Source organism: Calonectris borealis, chromosome 6 (assembly GCF_964195595.1).
Source record: "Calonectris borealis chromosome 6, bCalBor7.hap1.2, whole genome shotgun sequence".
Classification (NCBI taxonomy): domain Eukaryota; kingdom Metazoa; phylum Chordata; class Aves; order Procellariiformes; family Procellariidae; genus Calonectris; species Calonectris borealis.
Window position 1 is genome coordinate 13,740,531 of NC_134317.1, and position 15,735 is coordinate 13,756,265.

A 15,735-nucleotide genomic window follows, 5' to 3' on the forward strand; every position below is an offset into this window, starting at 1 on the left:
ATTTTAAATAATACTGTTACTGAATTATTTTATATCTACTAAGAATTTACTAGTAGGTTGAAATTGATTGAAATTATATCCTCACTGTTGTCAATTAAATTTTTAACTCTTGCCTTAGCAATTGTATTTTAAATTTAAGCTACCTTTCTATTTAGAGTATGTTGTTAATAGAGAAGTATCTTATTCATTCTTCAAGTATATTGAAATGAATTTAAAGCACCTGAATGCATATGCTGTTACGGTTCATAAACATATTGCACGTTTATTGTGATTATTTTTCCAAATTCAGTGTTTTTCTCATGTCTGATCTATTTTGTGGCCTGCGTATGAACACATTGTGCTTTTCTGTTCATTGCTTTTGAAATGTAAAGTGCCTCCCAAATATTAGAGGTAATTGTTCTGCTATCACTCTGCAGAAGAACATTGTTTTTAGGGGGAAACAAAGAATGATGGATAGTACCATCACATATGCTTAAGCTGATCATCACATTATGTAGTCTGATTTGAAACAGCCTTGAGCATCTGAAGGGAAATTGCCGTGTGTAAAATCCTCACTCTTGGGTTGCCTGCTTTCAGGTGTATTATGGGAGCCTTGAATTCTTTTGGAATTGTAATTTGTTACCTTGTTATTCTGATGTGCTCCCTGTGCACAAGTCAGTACTTGTTCTTTGGGAGCGGGAGAGAGCTCTGACAGGTCTATCAGATGTGTGGTTTCCACCCGTCCCTTCCCGGCTGATGGCCAAAGCCTGTTCTTTTGGGCTGTCTGACACTTGTGGTGCCTTTAGCACTCCGTTGCAGAAATTGTCTTCATTGGATCTTGAAAATGGTAATGCTGGCTTGGATGGAGACAGCTTTTGAGCTGTCATCTTTATACCATTATTCCATTGTATATATTACTTTATAACATAGTAGCTAACAGTATTTTATGCTTTCTTATTGTGTTGCTTCAGTCCCTATCTTTCCTTGACACTTTTTTTCATTTGTTCATTTCATTAAATAGACTCCCACTCACCTTGGTCCTAAATATGTCGATAGACTTTTTCAGAGTCTGATTCAAGAAGGTGCTTGAGCAAACAAATGTACATGCAATACTTCAGGCTTTTTGGGATTATTTATGTATTTGATACACATGTGCTTACCCCATGGGCTGAAACATCTCTTAAGTTTGTGGTCACGTTGCAGTGCAGCAGGTGTTGAACCATCGTGCAGATCAGGCTGTTAGAAATGGATAATTCCTGGATCCTGTTTTTAACTCTCCCATTGACTTGTGTAGTTTTTACAGGGGTGGCTGGGAGTTGCAGACAGACCAACGTGAGCGCGCAAGAGTAAGCACGCAGAGTGTGGGTCCCTGCGTCCAGTTGGGCTTTATACAGGAACCATCCACTGGACTCTTTCAGGCCCTTCTGGGGCAGTGGCAATCTAAAAGAGCCTCTGCACATGGATGCCCGTTAGCATCAGTACCCTGCTGCTAGCTTAGACTTCCACGATGACCACAGGTATCCATGAAGTATGTTCCTTCTGGATGCTGGAAACCTTGACATACATTGTTTTCCAAGAGGCAGCACAACGAGGCACATTTGACATGCTGAGGTCCTGTGGTCACCTATATGGCCCGGCTCTGTGGTGCTTTTCAGTTTTAAGCTTGCCTTTGCAGTCTGCTTAGTGGAGACTTACTAGTGGTGATACCCTACTGGGGAAGGAAGGGTATAGTCCACTTAATCTTGAGCTTTTTTTTTGGGCCCCTTGAAGGAGATCGCCTCAAAAAAGGTGTTGTCCATTTCCTATGGATTGGAAGTTTATTTGCTTGAAGTTAATTCTGTTGGATGCTTAGCAGATCGTGTGGCACAGTTGGATCTGAAAGGAGCGAGAGATTCGAGATTGTCATTCTCCAAAGGGTGGAGCAGGCACAGCTGGTTATCAGTTTTATGCAGCAGCACTTTTTCTGGAGGGATTATGCTGTGTGTGTTTATTGGAAAGCTGACTTGCCTCTACTGGGTGTACCTGACTGCAGAACTTTCCTTTTGGTTGTTCTGGCAGCATTTACAGGCTCTTTAAAATGCTTGTATTGGTGTAAAGGAAGTGTCTGCTGATGTTTAGTCTCCACTTAAGAATCATTAAAAATCATACTCTAATGAAATACAGGTTTCTTCCAAGTGGTAGATTGGTAAAAAGGGGCAGCGTCAAGTTCTGCTGGTGGTATTTGCATCTGTTGGGTTCCACTGGTGTAAGACAGCCTAATATTGTGTTTTAATAATGGTGTGAACCATATCCAGCTGTTCTGCCTTTCCAGATGAAATTGGTAAAACTTAGATGTATAGGACACATCTAGGAAGTTGGGACTTCATTGAAAACAACCCACCTTTGTCCTGTCCTCTCAGTCCAGAGCTGGCTGTGGGCACACTGCTTTCATCCTGCCTACTCCTTTTAATCAATTTTGCTACTTATTTACTTAATTTCTGTCCAACTTTTGGGGGTTGGGAATTCTGAAATTGAGACTTAGGTCTGTCTTCTCTGCCTTTGCTGCCTGCACTGCAAAGACAGGCTGTGACGGTACTAGAGACTAGTCTAAATGACAACACTGCTGGCCCTTACTGCTGGCAGTGCCCAAAGAAAATATTCTGAACAGCTGATATCTAATCTTCCCTACACAACACAGCAGTAAAAATGTGGGGCAGGTGCCTGGGAGTCCACAACAAACCCATCATTCGGTTCTTTTCAATCCATTCTTTTTTTCCTTGCTTTTGTGTTTGTATCCAGTAACATGCAGATCTTTTGTTTGACCATTATTCATGAAGTACCCAGTGTTTGTTTTTGGGTGCTCTGTTTGTGCAATCAATATTGTGCTTCATCTGCGGCATTGTCCTGCTAGTCTGTTCTCATGCAGTTAAAGTGCATTTTCTTCATGCTGCTGCTGTTAGCTGTTATGGAAGGAGAATGTACTGTATGCATCCATTAATTTTTTTTTTTTTTTAATCGTTCACATCTCTCCCTCTCTAAAGAGCCTTTGCTAGTTTTAGTAGAGTTGTATTAAAGAAAAGATTGACAGATCTTCTGTACTTGAGAGAAATGACTGCTTGTGCAAACCTGATGTGAAGGCTGCCATTATTTACATATAAGCATGAGACCCAAGAATGAGAAGTTTTCTTCTAGAGTCCTCTGTTTCAAGCAAGTATTTGTGTGGAGTGTTACTTTCACCTGTAGTTCACCTGTCAGCTTTTTTCCTTGTACATCTGAGGTGGGATTATTGCACTCATGGACCTTAATTTTATCTAGTTCATATTATTTAGTCTGTCTTATTTATTATAAGATCATCTAACTCACTCAGAAGTTTTAGATGTTATGGTGATCTAATCAACTTGGTCAATAGCTCATCTTGTATTGTCTGACATCAAAGTTCAACCATCAGAACCATTAATTCATCTGAGAGATATGAGCTAGGTTTTGCAAAACTGGGAAGGATTTGACAAACCAAGAATCTGGCAGTAGTCTATATTTCAATTTTAAAGCCTAAATATGGAGGTTTCTATTTTGTTCTGTACTGTTTTGCTTGAAAGGATACTAATAGATCCAGTGTATATGAGCCCACAAAAGCACTGTAGGGGAACTTTATTAGCTTGAGTCTAGGCATTTAAGTTCTGCATACAAGCCAATAGAGCTTTATAACAATAAATATATATTCTGTAGCATGCAAATGGCACTATTTTTATAAATATGAGAATACTGTTAAAGTATTAGTATAAAGCAGGTTCATGTTGTGTATACGTGCCTCTGCTCCATTGTCATCAAAGCTGGTAGATTAGATTAGATTTTACTCTGTGTATGAGAAAATTCCTTAAAGGCTTTTCCTAAACACTTAAATATGCTACTGCCATTTCAAAACAGCTAAGGAAATCCCTCTTTAGTCATTAATTCTTCAAGGTAAAATCATGACATTTAGCTGCTATTCTTTTACCTAAGAAAACATTGCATTCTCTCCCAGGCATAAAGCTTATTAAATAACTTTCTGCAAATATCTTTCATATCAAAATGACACAGAACTTGCAGAGGAATAATCCAGTTTTAAATACCTAAAATGCTCGTTTTATAAAATCTTAAAATTCAAATCCTTGATGTTAAGCAACCTTCTCAGGGCCTAACTCTGTTTTTCCTACTTGGACAAAACTTCAGCTAAAGTCAGTGGGATTGCTTTTTACTATGAAAGCAGCCTAATCTTGTATCTTCTACTTTGCATTTGGCCAAATGAAGAGAGTGTGTGTGATGAGTTCTTGTGACACAGCTGACAGGCAGGAGCCTTATTAGGCTGTGGGAGATTGAACACTTGATAGCTGCCAGACCAAAGATAAGTCTTGTTGATGTAGGGGTTTGTCAAAGTAAAGAATATAGTTTAAAGCTCCCCTTAAGTGCGCATATGTCTCAATCTGTGTGCATATAAAACCATAAATATAAGGTTTTAGAAATGTTTGAGGAGCAGAAGTTAGATAGCTTCTGTTAAAGATCTGAAGCTGCTGCTGTCTTAAAATTCAAACCACTTTTTAACCCATCTTTCAGGTATTCAGGTTCTAAATGCTTTTTCCCAGTGTCTTTCATTGGAGAAAAATATCTCTGCAAGTCTGCACAATACACCTTTTTTCCTTAGGCTATTTGTTCATGGCGAAACTATCCTTGTGAAAAACAAATCTATGTAAAAATAGCGTATTGGTATTGTGACTACTTTTAAAAATTTCGACTTAGTTAAAAACACTGCTGTTTTGTTCCAGAAGGGTGTTTATCTTATAATTAAGGAAAAAGTATTCCAGAAGGGTTTCTTTTAGCCTCATCTGTTTTGCATGTTTTGTAACAGTAGAGCTCCCCTAAATGATTGAAGATTCCTGCTCTACTTGAATAACAAAACTTGAATTGCTTAAGAAAAAGCAGACTGTCAACTAGACATTTAATGCTGCTGAAATTTCCCATCACAAACACAACTCAGCATGTAAGGTAGTTGGTTTGTAAAGAGCCTGAGCAGGCTACTGCAGATTATAATTACTAATGTAATAATTACCGTAACTAACAGAAATGTGACTTGACTTTGAGCTTTCTGTCCTCATTAAACTTGTTCACCTTCTCTGAAACTCTCCATGCTGCATGCTAGCACGGAGCAGTCGTATCCCCCGACCCAGCATGAGTCAGGGGTGCAGCCGTGATACCAGCCGTGAGAGCAGTCGAGATACAAGCCCTGCTCGGGGCTTTCCTCCACTTGGTGAGTACACGTAGGCATTGGAGCTTTAAGGGTCAATTTTTTTTTCCTTTTTCCCTTGTTCTGATTGCCCTTTTGAGACACTGCCAGGTGGAATGAGCTTGTTTCCTGTCCCCTGTTGGATTCCTGACACGCTCCCCGTTTCCAACCCTGTTTTCCTTCTGTTTTCTTCTGCATGCTTCAATTCCGGTTCTCAGCATTTCACTGTTCGTAGGAAAATAGTTTAGTTTGAACTCTTGTAATATTTAGTTTCGTTAAATCAGCTTATATGGGGCTGCTGTGCTTCACTTTACAGCACTGATGGAAATTTACGGGAGAGCAAGCCTCGATTTTCCAGGTCACAGTGAAGTAGTCGGTAGCATCATAGCCTGTTGTTGACTGACTCTAATTATTTATGATCTGATTTTCTTACAGCTCAGTACAGTAACAGTATATAATTTCTATACTAAATCCTTCAATAGATATAGAACCTCTGTTTTGTAGAGGTTTTACACAACACTGTCAATCATCAATTAACAAGTTGCACGTGCCAGTTTGTAGGAAACTTCTTCAAGCAGCCTAAAATCATGGAAAGGTTGAGGTTTTAGAGGAGCATCGTTATCATGGAGTTTAAGTGTACAGTACAAATAGAAAATCTCATTACACTTACCACGTGCAGAAGTTTTTTTCTGCACAAGGCTGAAAACAGCAGGATAGTTAATGTTTCTGATCAAATACCATATCATATATTCAACCAAATACATTACTTGTATGAAAGATTTGTTTGTCATCTCAGACACAATGAAATGTAGTTGATCTCCAGGCCTTCTTCATTTATGTAATAATTTCATAGCTGTGCATGTGGTATTAAAAGTGAGAAAAAAGCTCTTACAAATTTCATCAAGGCTGAAGAATGTTATTACAGGATCTATTTTGCATGTAGTGACAAAATACAGGTATACGAAGTAGCGTGTAAGCGGAACATAGCATTTTAGGCTTAATTCTGCAGCTTTAATCCAATAGTGAGAAAAAGGTTATGAAAAATATGGACAGATGGGCAAAATTTTCCTGCTTGGTTCTCATTGATAACTTGTACTTTAATCTTTTAAACTTACATAGCTGTTGTCATTATTGGTTTGATTATTCATCTCAATTTCAAACGCTGTCAGTGGAGAGGCTTGTTGTCTTCGTCCATATGAAAACATTGGCAAAATTCCTATTGATTTCAATGCCGTAGAGTAGAATCTTCAAGTTAATATTAGAGGGGCCTTTGGGTTCAAAATGTCATTATTTTGAACTGTAGTGAGCTATAGAATAATCTATTTGCTTTATCTGTAAAACCTCAAATTTTGGTGAAAAATGAGAGGAGTTCAACAACATTCAGAACTTGGTTCATAGCTCTTGAAGACAAATAGATGAACTTTTTATTGATTAAATAAAACTGATTTGATATCGGAGCCATAAAAGAACAGTAGATAGGCAATTTGCAGCCCATTTTTGTTACCTGTCTAGCTTCAATTTTGGATGATTTTCTCCAACCAGTGTTCAAGCAGGCGGGATTTCAGGGTTGATTTATCAGTGTTCTATGTCATTGTGCTGTGTTTCATTTTAGTGAAAATATATTAATTGAAATACTGTCTTGAGCCCTTTTTCTGAAAAATAAATGCAGTGTACCAGAATTGCAGTTGGTGTGAGTTTGGTACACCACCACCACTGAGTCTGACTTGTACACTGAATATAAAATCTCAGTTACAGATGTCTATTACACTGGTTGTAACAAACTTGATTGTGGGGAGGGGGTAATTTCATTGTAACTAATTGTATTTAATTACCTGAAGATTATTGCATTTCTAGAAATACATTGTTATAAAAGCCATTAAGGGAAGGTGGAGAGGAAGTATCAATATAATAGTAACCCAATATAGTTGTTATCCTATTGTCTTTTTTCCTTGTGTTTTCATGGAAATGCTTTAAGCTCGAACATGTTCATGAACTTGTTAATTATGTAGTGTGTAATTCATCTGAAAGAAATTTACATATGTCAGTTTAAGCCAAACCAATATGATTCTATTAAAGTATTTTTTGAACCCAGTTAATCTTACATTAATTCTGAGATAATATAATCCTACTGTGCATGGTCTATTTTTGCTCATAAAGATTAACTTGTATATTAGTGAATTATACTTAAGATAGCTATATGTAAATGACAGGATTCTTGCATTTAATGGTATTATGGTCAGTGTCAACACTGACATCCTGACCTTGCAAATTGCTCTGCTGTGCAGGTATGCATGTCTGTGCCCCAAATGTCTTGCTTCCTAAGTCAGGCAACACCAGTGGAGAGTCACGCGACGCTCAGCCTCCTTGCAGAGATGTGATTTTTGTTGTTGGTGGTGGTTTTTTTGTTTGTTTGTTATTCCTGTTTCTTCACGGGCCTTGATCTTGCAGTGACGTCCACAGGGGCACAGCATATGGCTTGGGAGAAAGCATTTGCGAGCTCAGAATCTTAATTGTGAGGCTCAGTCCACAATCCTGCACTGATCCTGCAAATCTTTCATGAGTTACTTATGGTGTCAGTGGGATTGTTCTCTTGTATAAATGCATGTGTTCTCCATAGTTAAAGACCACATTGCATATTCTGTATAGCTTTTCGTCAAGCTCTCAGCTGGGAAAAAACTTAAATTTTATTTTTCTCACTTTGCTGATTTCTACTTTATAACATTAGTATTTGTGTTTATGAATGCTTTGCCTTAAACAGGAGACTTATCATTTTTCTACTGCACACGTATATGCAATATTGACAAAACCTATTTGTATTAGAAGGTGATTCTGCTTTATTTTTCAGTTTCTTGACAGTACTAGTAATGATGTTAAAGCAACAAGGCCTTCAGTGAGTCTGTGGTGATGAATTGCTCAAATGAGTAATCAGTTTCTTGGGTCAGTTGCTTTGAGCTAGGTGAGCATGTCATTGCTAGACCCAGGGAAAACCCCTTTAGAAAAACTAAATTTCTGTAATTTGGAAATGGCTGGGCCAGCTTTCCATTTCCTTTCATAAAGAACTCACCTTTATGCTGAATCCAAGAACTGAAAACCTCTCCAAAGACATTTTGTGATTCATGTGCTGCTGACAACTGGGGATTGAAGTGGGAGCTGTATTGGGCTCTTCTGCTACTGTGTGTGCTCCGCTGCTATTAACTATTTGTATACATGTGGTGTAATTCTAGATAGGTGTATGATGTGCATATTCAGATTATCTGTGTATGTACATACTTAGATTCAAGAACCATGTATGCAAAAATTGTTAAAAGCAAGAGACTTTTGGTAGTAGCAAGAGCTACGATATGTGTGTACGTGTGTTTACTTGGAAAAGAAACCCAACCCAAAGACCTATATGCAGTGGTTGGCTCCCTGTATGACTCTTTCTACTTCTGTGGTTACTCGTTCTCTTTGTTAACGTTGGTTTTTTATGCATAGGCTAGAATGTTGTGGAAAAATACCTGCAAGCACAATTCCTAATCATTCATCATGGCTTCACCTTGGGGTTTAGATCAGACACATCTAAATCCTGCTCTGTAGTTATGTGCTCCACGTTCTCGTGATGGCCGTCTTCCAGATCTGTGGGTCTGGAACGTGACTGGTGTGCACTGGGGTTTTTTGCTGAACTGCACCGGGTTTGGGACCGTTACAAATGAGTTTTGTCATGCATCGTGTTTACGGTCATGGGGGAAAGCGGGGGGAAGCTACAGATGGAGGCGTCGCTGTGGGGCTTGCACTGTATCTGTTACGCATTCATGTACAGCGTCATTTCCCTGTCACTATGAAACACCTTTACTGGTAGCGGTCACACGCATCCCCCTTTGGATTGTGGCATTTTCTGTCTCTGGTTAAATGTGTGTTAATCCTGTGGGTGTTGCCATTCCTTCTACTTGCAGCTTCTCGACGTCATTCCAGGTCCACTAGTGCTCTCTCCACTGCTGATTCTGTTGGGCAGTCAGGTGAACAAGCGCTAACTGCATGAATCCGCTTCTTATACGTAGTCTTGTTTTACACCATCTTAACATTTGCCGTCATGTGCATCAGCCAGCACTTGGCATGTGCTTCTCACTGCTGTGGGGCTTTCTGTTCTGTTTTGTTCAATGTGGCTTTTTGTTTTGAATTTCATTTATTGGATGTTTTTAATTTTATGTATGTTAGGAACATTGTGAGCAGTGTTTAAACAAAGGGTGATCCAGGGCTTTCTCAATTCTGCTGTAAATTGGATCAGTTGTGCAGCATGGGCTAAATCCTGACTGATGCAGAGTACTTGCAACTTCTGTTTTATTTCCTCTGTAGCAGTGTAGCAGTTCCCAATGCCTAGGACCGGATCCCAGAGGGTTTCATCCCATTTATTACTAAATATTCTGGACTCCTGTGTCTGTTAATGAAAGTGCTTTGAGGGATCCTCTCCAAAATACACAAGAGCAGCAAGAATTAAGCACCTGATGTGCTTTCAAAATGAACTTTGGAGGATAACACGTGCTATCCATCCTTCATATAATTCTGAAGGCCTTGTCCAAAGTACATGGAAGTTGTTGAAAAAATTATTCCCTTAATTTCACTGGGCTTTGCATCAGGATATTAATGCTTCCATATAATGAGAAAAATCTGCAGATTCCAGTGGCTTCTTCCCCACCCCTGTGCTGGATTTGCAGTTGTGGAGAATCTGTAACTCCCTTTGGAATCAGGATATTTCTCTGGGAGTCTTAAAAAGAAATGAATGAGGGCTGCTAGCTTTGGCTCAATAGAAACTTTGTTGTGGGGACAAACATTATGTCGAAGATGAATGAGGGTGTCAGTGTTTGCTTGGAGGCTAAAATTTCCTAAGGAATTAGTGATACTGAAAGTTATTTAATTAATTCCCTTCAGGTAGGGAGTGAAAAATATTCTGTTTCTCTTAAGTCTAGTTAAATGGCTGTCACTTACCTAAATCTCCCAAAACATTTCCCTAGTCAGGTTACTTGGCGTAAATGATGCAAGCTGATTTGACTCTCTGGCATTTTTCAAAGTTACAATTTGAATTTGTATTTAACAAAAATACTTGAAAAGATTTTAAAAAAACCTCAGTTGTAATACAGATTTAAGCTTTGCCTTCAACTTCCTGTGATTGTCACTTCATGCTTTTCTCCTGTGATTTGGTACAAAGCATAATCAAATTGTAAAGGGCTACCTGTGTCCTGAAGAAGGCCAAAATCTCCCTAAAAATGGCAAAATCGGGCCAAAAATGGTTGGGAGTTTTCACCAAGTTTGTAGCAAGTGTAACAAATCTAGCCAGGGAGACAAGGGAACGTGGCCAGAGCATACTCTGCTTATTTCTTGCCCAGTAACATTGGGCTTGCCTGTACTGGTTATTCCTGGAGCCGAATGTGTTCCCAGCCCCACATTAGAGAGAGACCTTAGGAGAGACCTCGGCATAACTTCTGCACTCAGGTATGGCAACAGTGTCTGGGGGAGAAGCCCAGAGTGACTTGGGTGTTACGAATTTAAAGATAACTGAAAGAAGTATTTCAGAAAGTTCCTGATAGCCGGTGGAGACAGATAAAAGCCAGCATGCCACACTGTACTTAATTTGTTAAAAAAGCTCCATTTTGTTTCTTTATGCTGGGTATTTAAACTGATGTACAACTGAATTACTTTGTCATTCTGTTCTTCATTTTAAAAAAAAACAAACTATCTTCCCTTTTCTAATGTAATACCAAATTAACATGAAAACAAATGACAATGGTATTTTTTGATGTTATGTTATTTCAAAAGTTAAAGCCAGATTCTGATCTCAGTAACACTTGAGTAATGTCATTGAGTTGGGTTTAAATATAAAACTGAGTCCAGAACTTGTCTCAACATTTACAGCCCTTGTACTGTACCAGATATCATTTACACTTAGGAAAATACTTGTCTTCTGTACATCTTTGTAGTGTATATCTCTGTAGTAGTGAATTTAGTTTCAATCAGACCTAATGCATTATCATCTTCTCTGTGCTTCTATTAAGAGTGTACAGATCTTTCTATTAGGGATGAAGTACTGTTTCATCTAATTATTTGAAATGATTCTTCAACCCAAGTGCATTAAAAAAGGGGATAGTAATAACACATACAACTTTTATTTCTTTGTGAAATGTCATGATTTGATTACTTTTTGGCAGTAGTTCTAAGAAGTTTGTTTATTTTTTTTCCCTTGTAATGTGTTTTGTAGAAAATGTGCTTTTGTTGTAAATCAGAAATGTCTTGTCTGGGTACGTAACTCTGAGAAACAGTAGATTTTGATAGATAACACTTCTATTTGAAATAAATATTAGTCTTCAGGATTTTTTTTTCCCCCCCCTCAAAATACTTCAGATTTAAAAAATCTTCCCTATTTCCCCTCAGTAGCTTAATCTCTGACACAGTCGGGTAAAGCTTTGGAATTAGGACAGTAGAATGGCAAACTTCAGTCTCTGCTTTAAATTATGGATGTCAGTGTGAGCTAATTTCTTAAAAGATATTTCAGTGCAGCAGAAAGCAATGAAATTTTGTGATGAGCGCAGTGTTTTTCCAAAAAAATACAGTAAGCTGCTGAATATCATGTTTGACCTCAGTTTTGTGGAAATCCACGATATAGTTACACATTTTGATAAACAGTATTTTTCCTTCGTTAAGTTAAATACAGATGAGCTAATAAAAGAGCTGTGTGACTTGATCCTTCTCTCTTGCTGCTTGATGACTGCCTCCAATGTGGATCGGCTGAAGGTCTATTAAATGGGTTCATGCAGCTTCATTTGTGCACCACTGAACTTGCCGGCAAAACCCTTACTGGCACGTGTGGCTGCAGGGGACAGGGGTGTAAAGAGGTGTAAACAAACAGGAAGGGTGTTCCCAGTCCTTCTGGAGCAAGGACAAGCCCACGTGGAAACAAAAACTTAGAATGCCAAAACCAATCTCTTGCTGCTGATAGACGGGAGCCAGGATCGCAGGGATACAGTGCCTGATCTACCCCATCTAGAAGGACTGTGCTGCCAGAGCCGGGCCTGTCGTACTCAAGTCGTATCTATAATACCTGTCATATCCCTGCTAGCATGGCTTTCTGAATTTGGCCTTTGCCCAAAGAAACTAATCTCGGTAACTTTTTTGGTAGATTGGGCAAATGATAAAGTAAACTAATTAGTATTAGGAGTGTAAATAGCATTTTAGACCCAATCCTGTTGCTTTGGATGCCATTGAGAGCTTTGCCATCAAATTCAAAGGGAGAAAGATGATATTGTTTGATCAGAAGAATAAATTTTGATATATCATAGAGCTTTTAAATGGCATTTAAACTGCTTCTCAAGGACAGAACAATAAACCAAAAATTGGGGTAACTTCACAAGCAAATAATAAACCTTATTTTTATACTGTGGGGCGTAGGGGAATATTCTACTGGTTAACCAACCCTTGAGACATAAAATAGGCTAATCTGGTGCTGCTAGTCTTGCATCCTTGCCTGAGAAAAAGCTGCAGGATGGATGAGTGCCCAGGTATTAACATGTTCTGACACCGGGCATGATTCTGTCTCTCTGAAGTTAACGAGAAGCTTTCTCTTGATTTCTGAAAGTGCCAGATTGGCACCGGCATGTCTGCCTCTGACATTAAAATAAAACTTTGAAACAACTTCAGTGTAAAAAGAAACACAAAATAGATATCCTGCTTCCCAGCTTAAAAAAGAAATTTAAAAGTTGCCCTGAGGATCCAAAATTGTCTCTGGGGCCCAACAAACAATAGTTTGTTTCTTACTCTAATGGCAAACTCTCTAGAGCTGTGGATAAAAGAGTGTTTAATGGAAAAGCACTGCGAGTTCCCAGAGCCCGTGGGGAGAGCTGCTCAGGCACCTGATTAGGATTCCAAGTGAATGTGAATTCATTTAACAGTCCCTTTCAATGTTGTCTTTTGTGCAGACCGGTTTGGACTCGGACAGCCAGGCAGGATGCCTGCTTCTGTGAATGCCATGCGAGTCCTGAGCACAAGCACAGATCTGGAGGCTGCTGTGGCCGATGCACTGGTAAGAGGAAAAATACAAAATGCTTCTGACACCGGAAAGTGGCTTAAAGTTACCTGTACGTACGTTCTCCTCTTTCTAAGTAGCTTTGTTCTGATTGTGCCAGTGTCTGATGCTGTAGTTTTACCTTTTGCTGTTTTTGTGTTTGGGTATATCGGCAGCAATATTTATTTCCTTACTCCATGTTAGTTCTCCGCAGTTATCAGACCGCTGTGCTTGGTGCTAGAGCTGCAGGATGGGTTGAATCAGCTGTTTGCCTTTCACTTGGCTGTCAGAGGATGAACGCGGCACTGTGGGGTGCTCGGCACCCGCGGGGTCAGGGATTTCCATCAGTCCTGTTATCTGCATGAAGATTTTGTCAGAAAAACAGTGTTATCTGTTAGTGTCAATTCCTGATCAGGTTTCAACAAGAACTGAGAATTTCACGAGTTCCTGCCCTGTATTATTTGCAACTGGCTAGATACTCGGATCAGCTCATAACTTGGCTTGTCTGTAATCGGTACTATCTCATGCAGTTAAATTGAAGTGTATTTGTGTAGTGTGCTCCTCGTACTTTCTAAATAATCGGTGCATTTCCAAGCAAATTTATTATCACTTTTTGAAATTTTGTTGTCCTGTATAATCTTACTGTACTATCATATCTCTCGGGTAGAACCCAGAAAGTGTCTTCTGCTCTTCAGAAAACAAGTGTTAAGATAAGCCTTTGGATTTACCTTGGGGTTTTGGGGGAGAGAGGCTGTGTAGAGGCAGGAGCAATTATTCTACAGCATTACCTGGGTACCAGTGTACCTTGGGTCTTCTCCAGCTCTAGACCTGAGCTGAGGGGAGGATTTCCTGATGTATCTGAACCATGTCCCCAGAGTTCGAGAGATGTCCTTTCTCCTAGTTCACTTTCCCTGAGGATGGCTAAGATAATTTTTCCTTTTACCCAGCTCATGTCACTGCCATTTCTAGATGATTATGAGAATACTCCTAGAGAAACGTCTCTTTTTACAAAATCTACCATTCCATAAAAAATAAAAGTACTTGTGAACAATATAGTGGTAGGGCAGTATATAATAGATGGCACTGTTGCATTTAGTGGGCATTTTCATTATCAAATACAACAGCTTGTGAGGCAGTTTCTGCTCTCAGCACCTCAAATTTGCCACTAGAGCTGTTCAGGGCATAAACTAAATAACATTATACTGGAATGCTAAAATCATAGAATTGAACACTTAAAAGGGAAATCCATAAGTGTAGCTGGAGACTAAGTAGTGCTACTGCCTACGTTGTCAATCTGAATTTGAATGACTTCAGGGGATTCAACGTGATCTTGTTGTCCCCTTCTTTCCCAACACACCAATTTGCGCTTGGTTGTCTTCTGTGACAACAGACGATTTACAAACTTGGTTCAGGCTCCTTCTGAGAGAGAGTAGTGTGATGCCAGCTTTTACCCAGCAGCCTTGTTTTTGGATGAGTATTCTTTTCCCTGTAGTAGGAAATGAACTTCTCCAAAGATGGCTTCAGCCAAATACTCAGTTTAAACAAAACACAGTGGGTCGTTTTGTGACCTCTACTCCATGCGTACATTTCAGGATCCACTGCTTCTGTTAGAGAGCTGGACTTAGCCTAAACCCACAGTGTCTATACTGGGAATTAGTGCTCAGATCAGTCAGAAGAGCTCAAAGGGTGATGGAAACTTTGGCGTTAAGTAAGGGCTTTAAGCCAGGGGTGTCGGCCAGGGGGTCTTAAAATAAGCTAAGCTTCAAAAAAGTGTGGTGTAAGAACTGTGGGTTGAAAGAGAACTTGGTTAAGTGAAGTGGATTAAATGTGCTGTACTGTAGATAGCAGTTTCCTGACATCAGAATTTCTTTCCCAGACTCTAAAATCAAATGCTACTGATAATGTGTGGGGAAATAAATCACTACCAAAAACTCTGGTATCTTCCAGAGCAGCGTTTCTGAAAAGTAAGCAAAGAGGTGCTGTATATAGATCTGTCATCAAAAACCTTATTAACAGATAATCTCACTTCCAAGCTTCCTAATGGACGTAGTAGGGTATACAAGTAGTGCAGCAGTTAGGAGATGAAGCCAGGCGTTATTATACCCACTTTTATTTTGCATAAACTGTATTTTTTTTTTTTTAATTTGCTAAGACACATTTGCTGTACGTTTTTGTTGCGAAAACAAACCCTACATAAGCTTCTGACATAATTCTCTATGCTTTTTCCCACCCTTCAATATTTTCCTGCCTACAGCTGTTAGGAGACTCCAGGAGCAAGGTACTAGTGCTTTCTTGACTTTTTATTTCTACTTTCCAACTTTCCCCACCCTGTTGCTAACGCCCATGATACTGCACTTGAGTTAATTTCTATGCTTCAATCCTGCAGTCCTAGTGGAAGCAACACTCTGCTGGCTTCACAAGTCCAAGAACTGCAGGACTGGACACTGGAAGGAATTTTGTAGCAAACACTTTAGAATATAGGCGATCTTTT

General features: G+C 39.2%; 1 protein-coding gene across 9 annotated transcripts in view; it reads left to right on the plus strand.

Annotated features, from left to right (window-relative positions):
- Window positions 1-15,735, plus strand: part of CLASP1 (cytoplasmic linker associated protein 1) — a 189,310-nt gene that overhangs the window by 119,314 nt on the left and 54,261 nt on the right. For 6 of the 9 annotated variants that reach the window (XM_075152882.1, XM_075152883.1, XM_075152879.1 and 3 more), the window contains 2 exons: window positions 13,159-13,262; window positions 15,499-15,522. In XM_075152882.1, the coding sequence (XP_075008983.1) occupies window positions 13,159-13,262; window positions 15,499-15,522 (128 nt within the window). Of the gene's footprint in view, window positions 1-5,131; window positions 5,240-9,147; window positions 9,211-10,124; window positions 10,128-13,158; window positions 13,263-15,498; window positions 15,523-15,735 lie in introns of all 9 variants that reach the window. The other 3 variants (XM_075152884.1, XM_075152885.1, XM_075152887.1) reach the window with 2 other exon arrangements.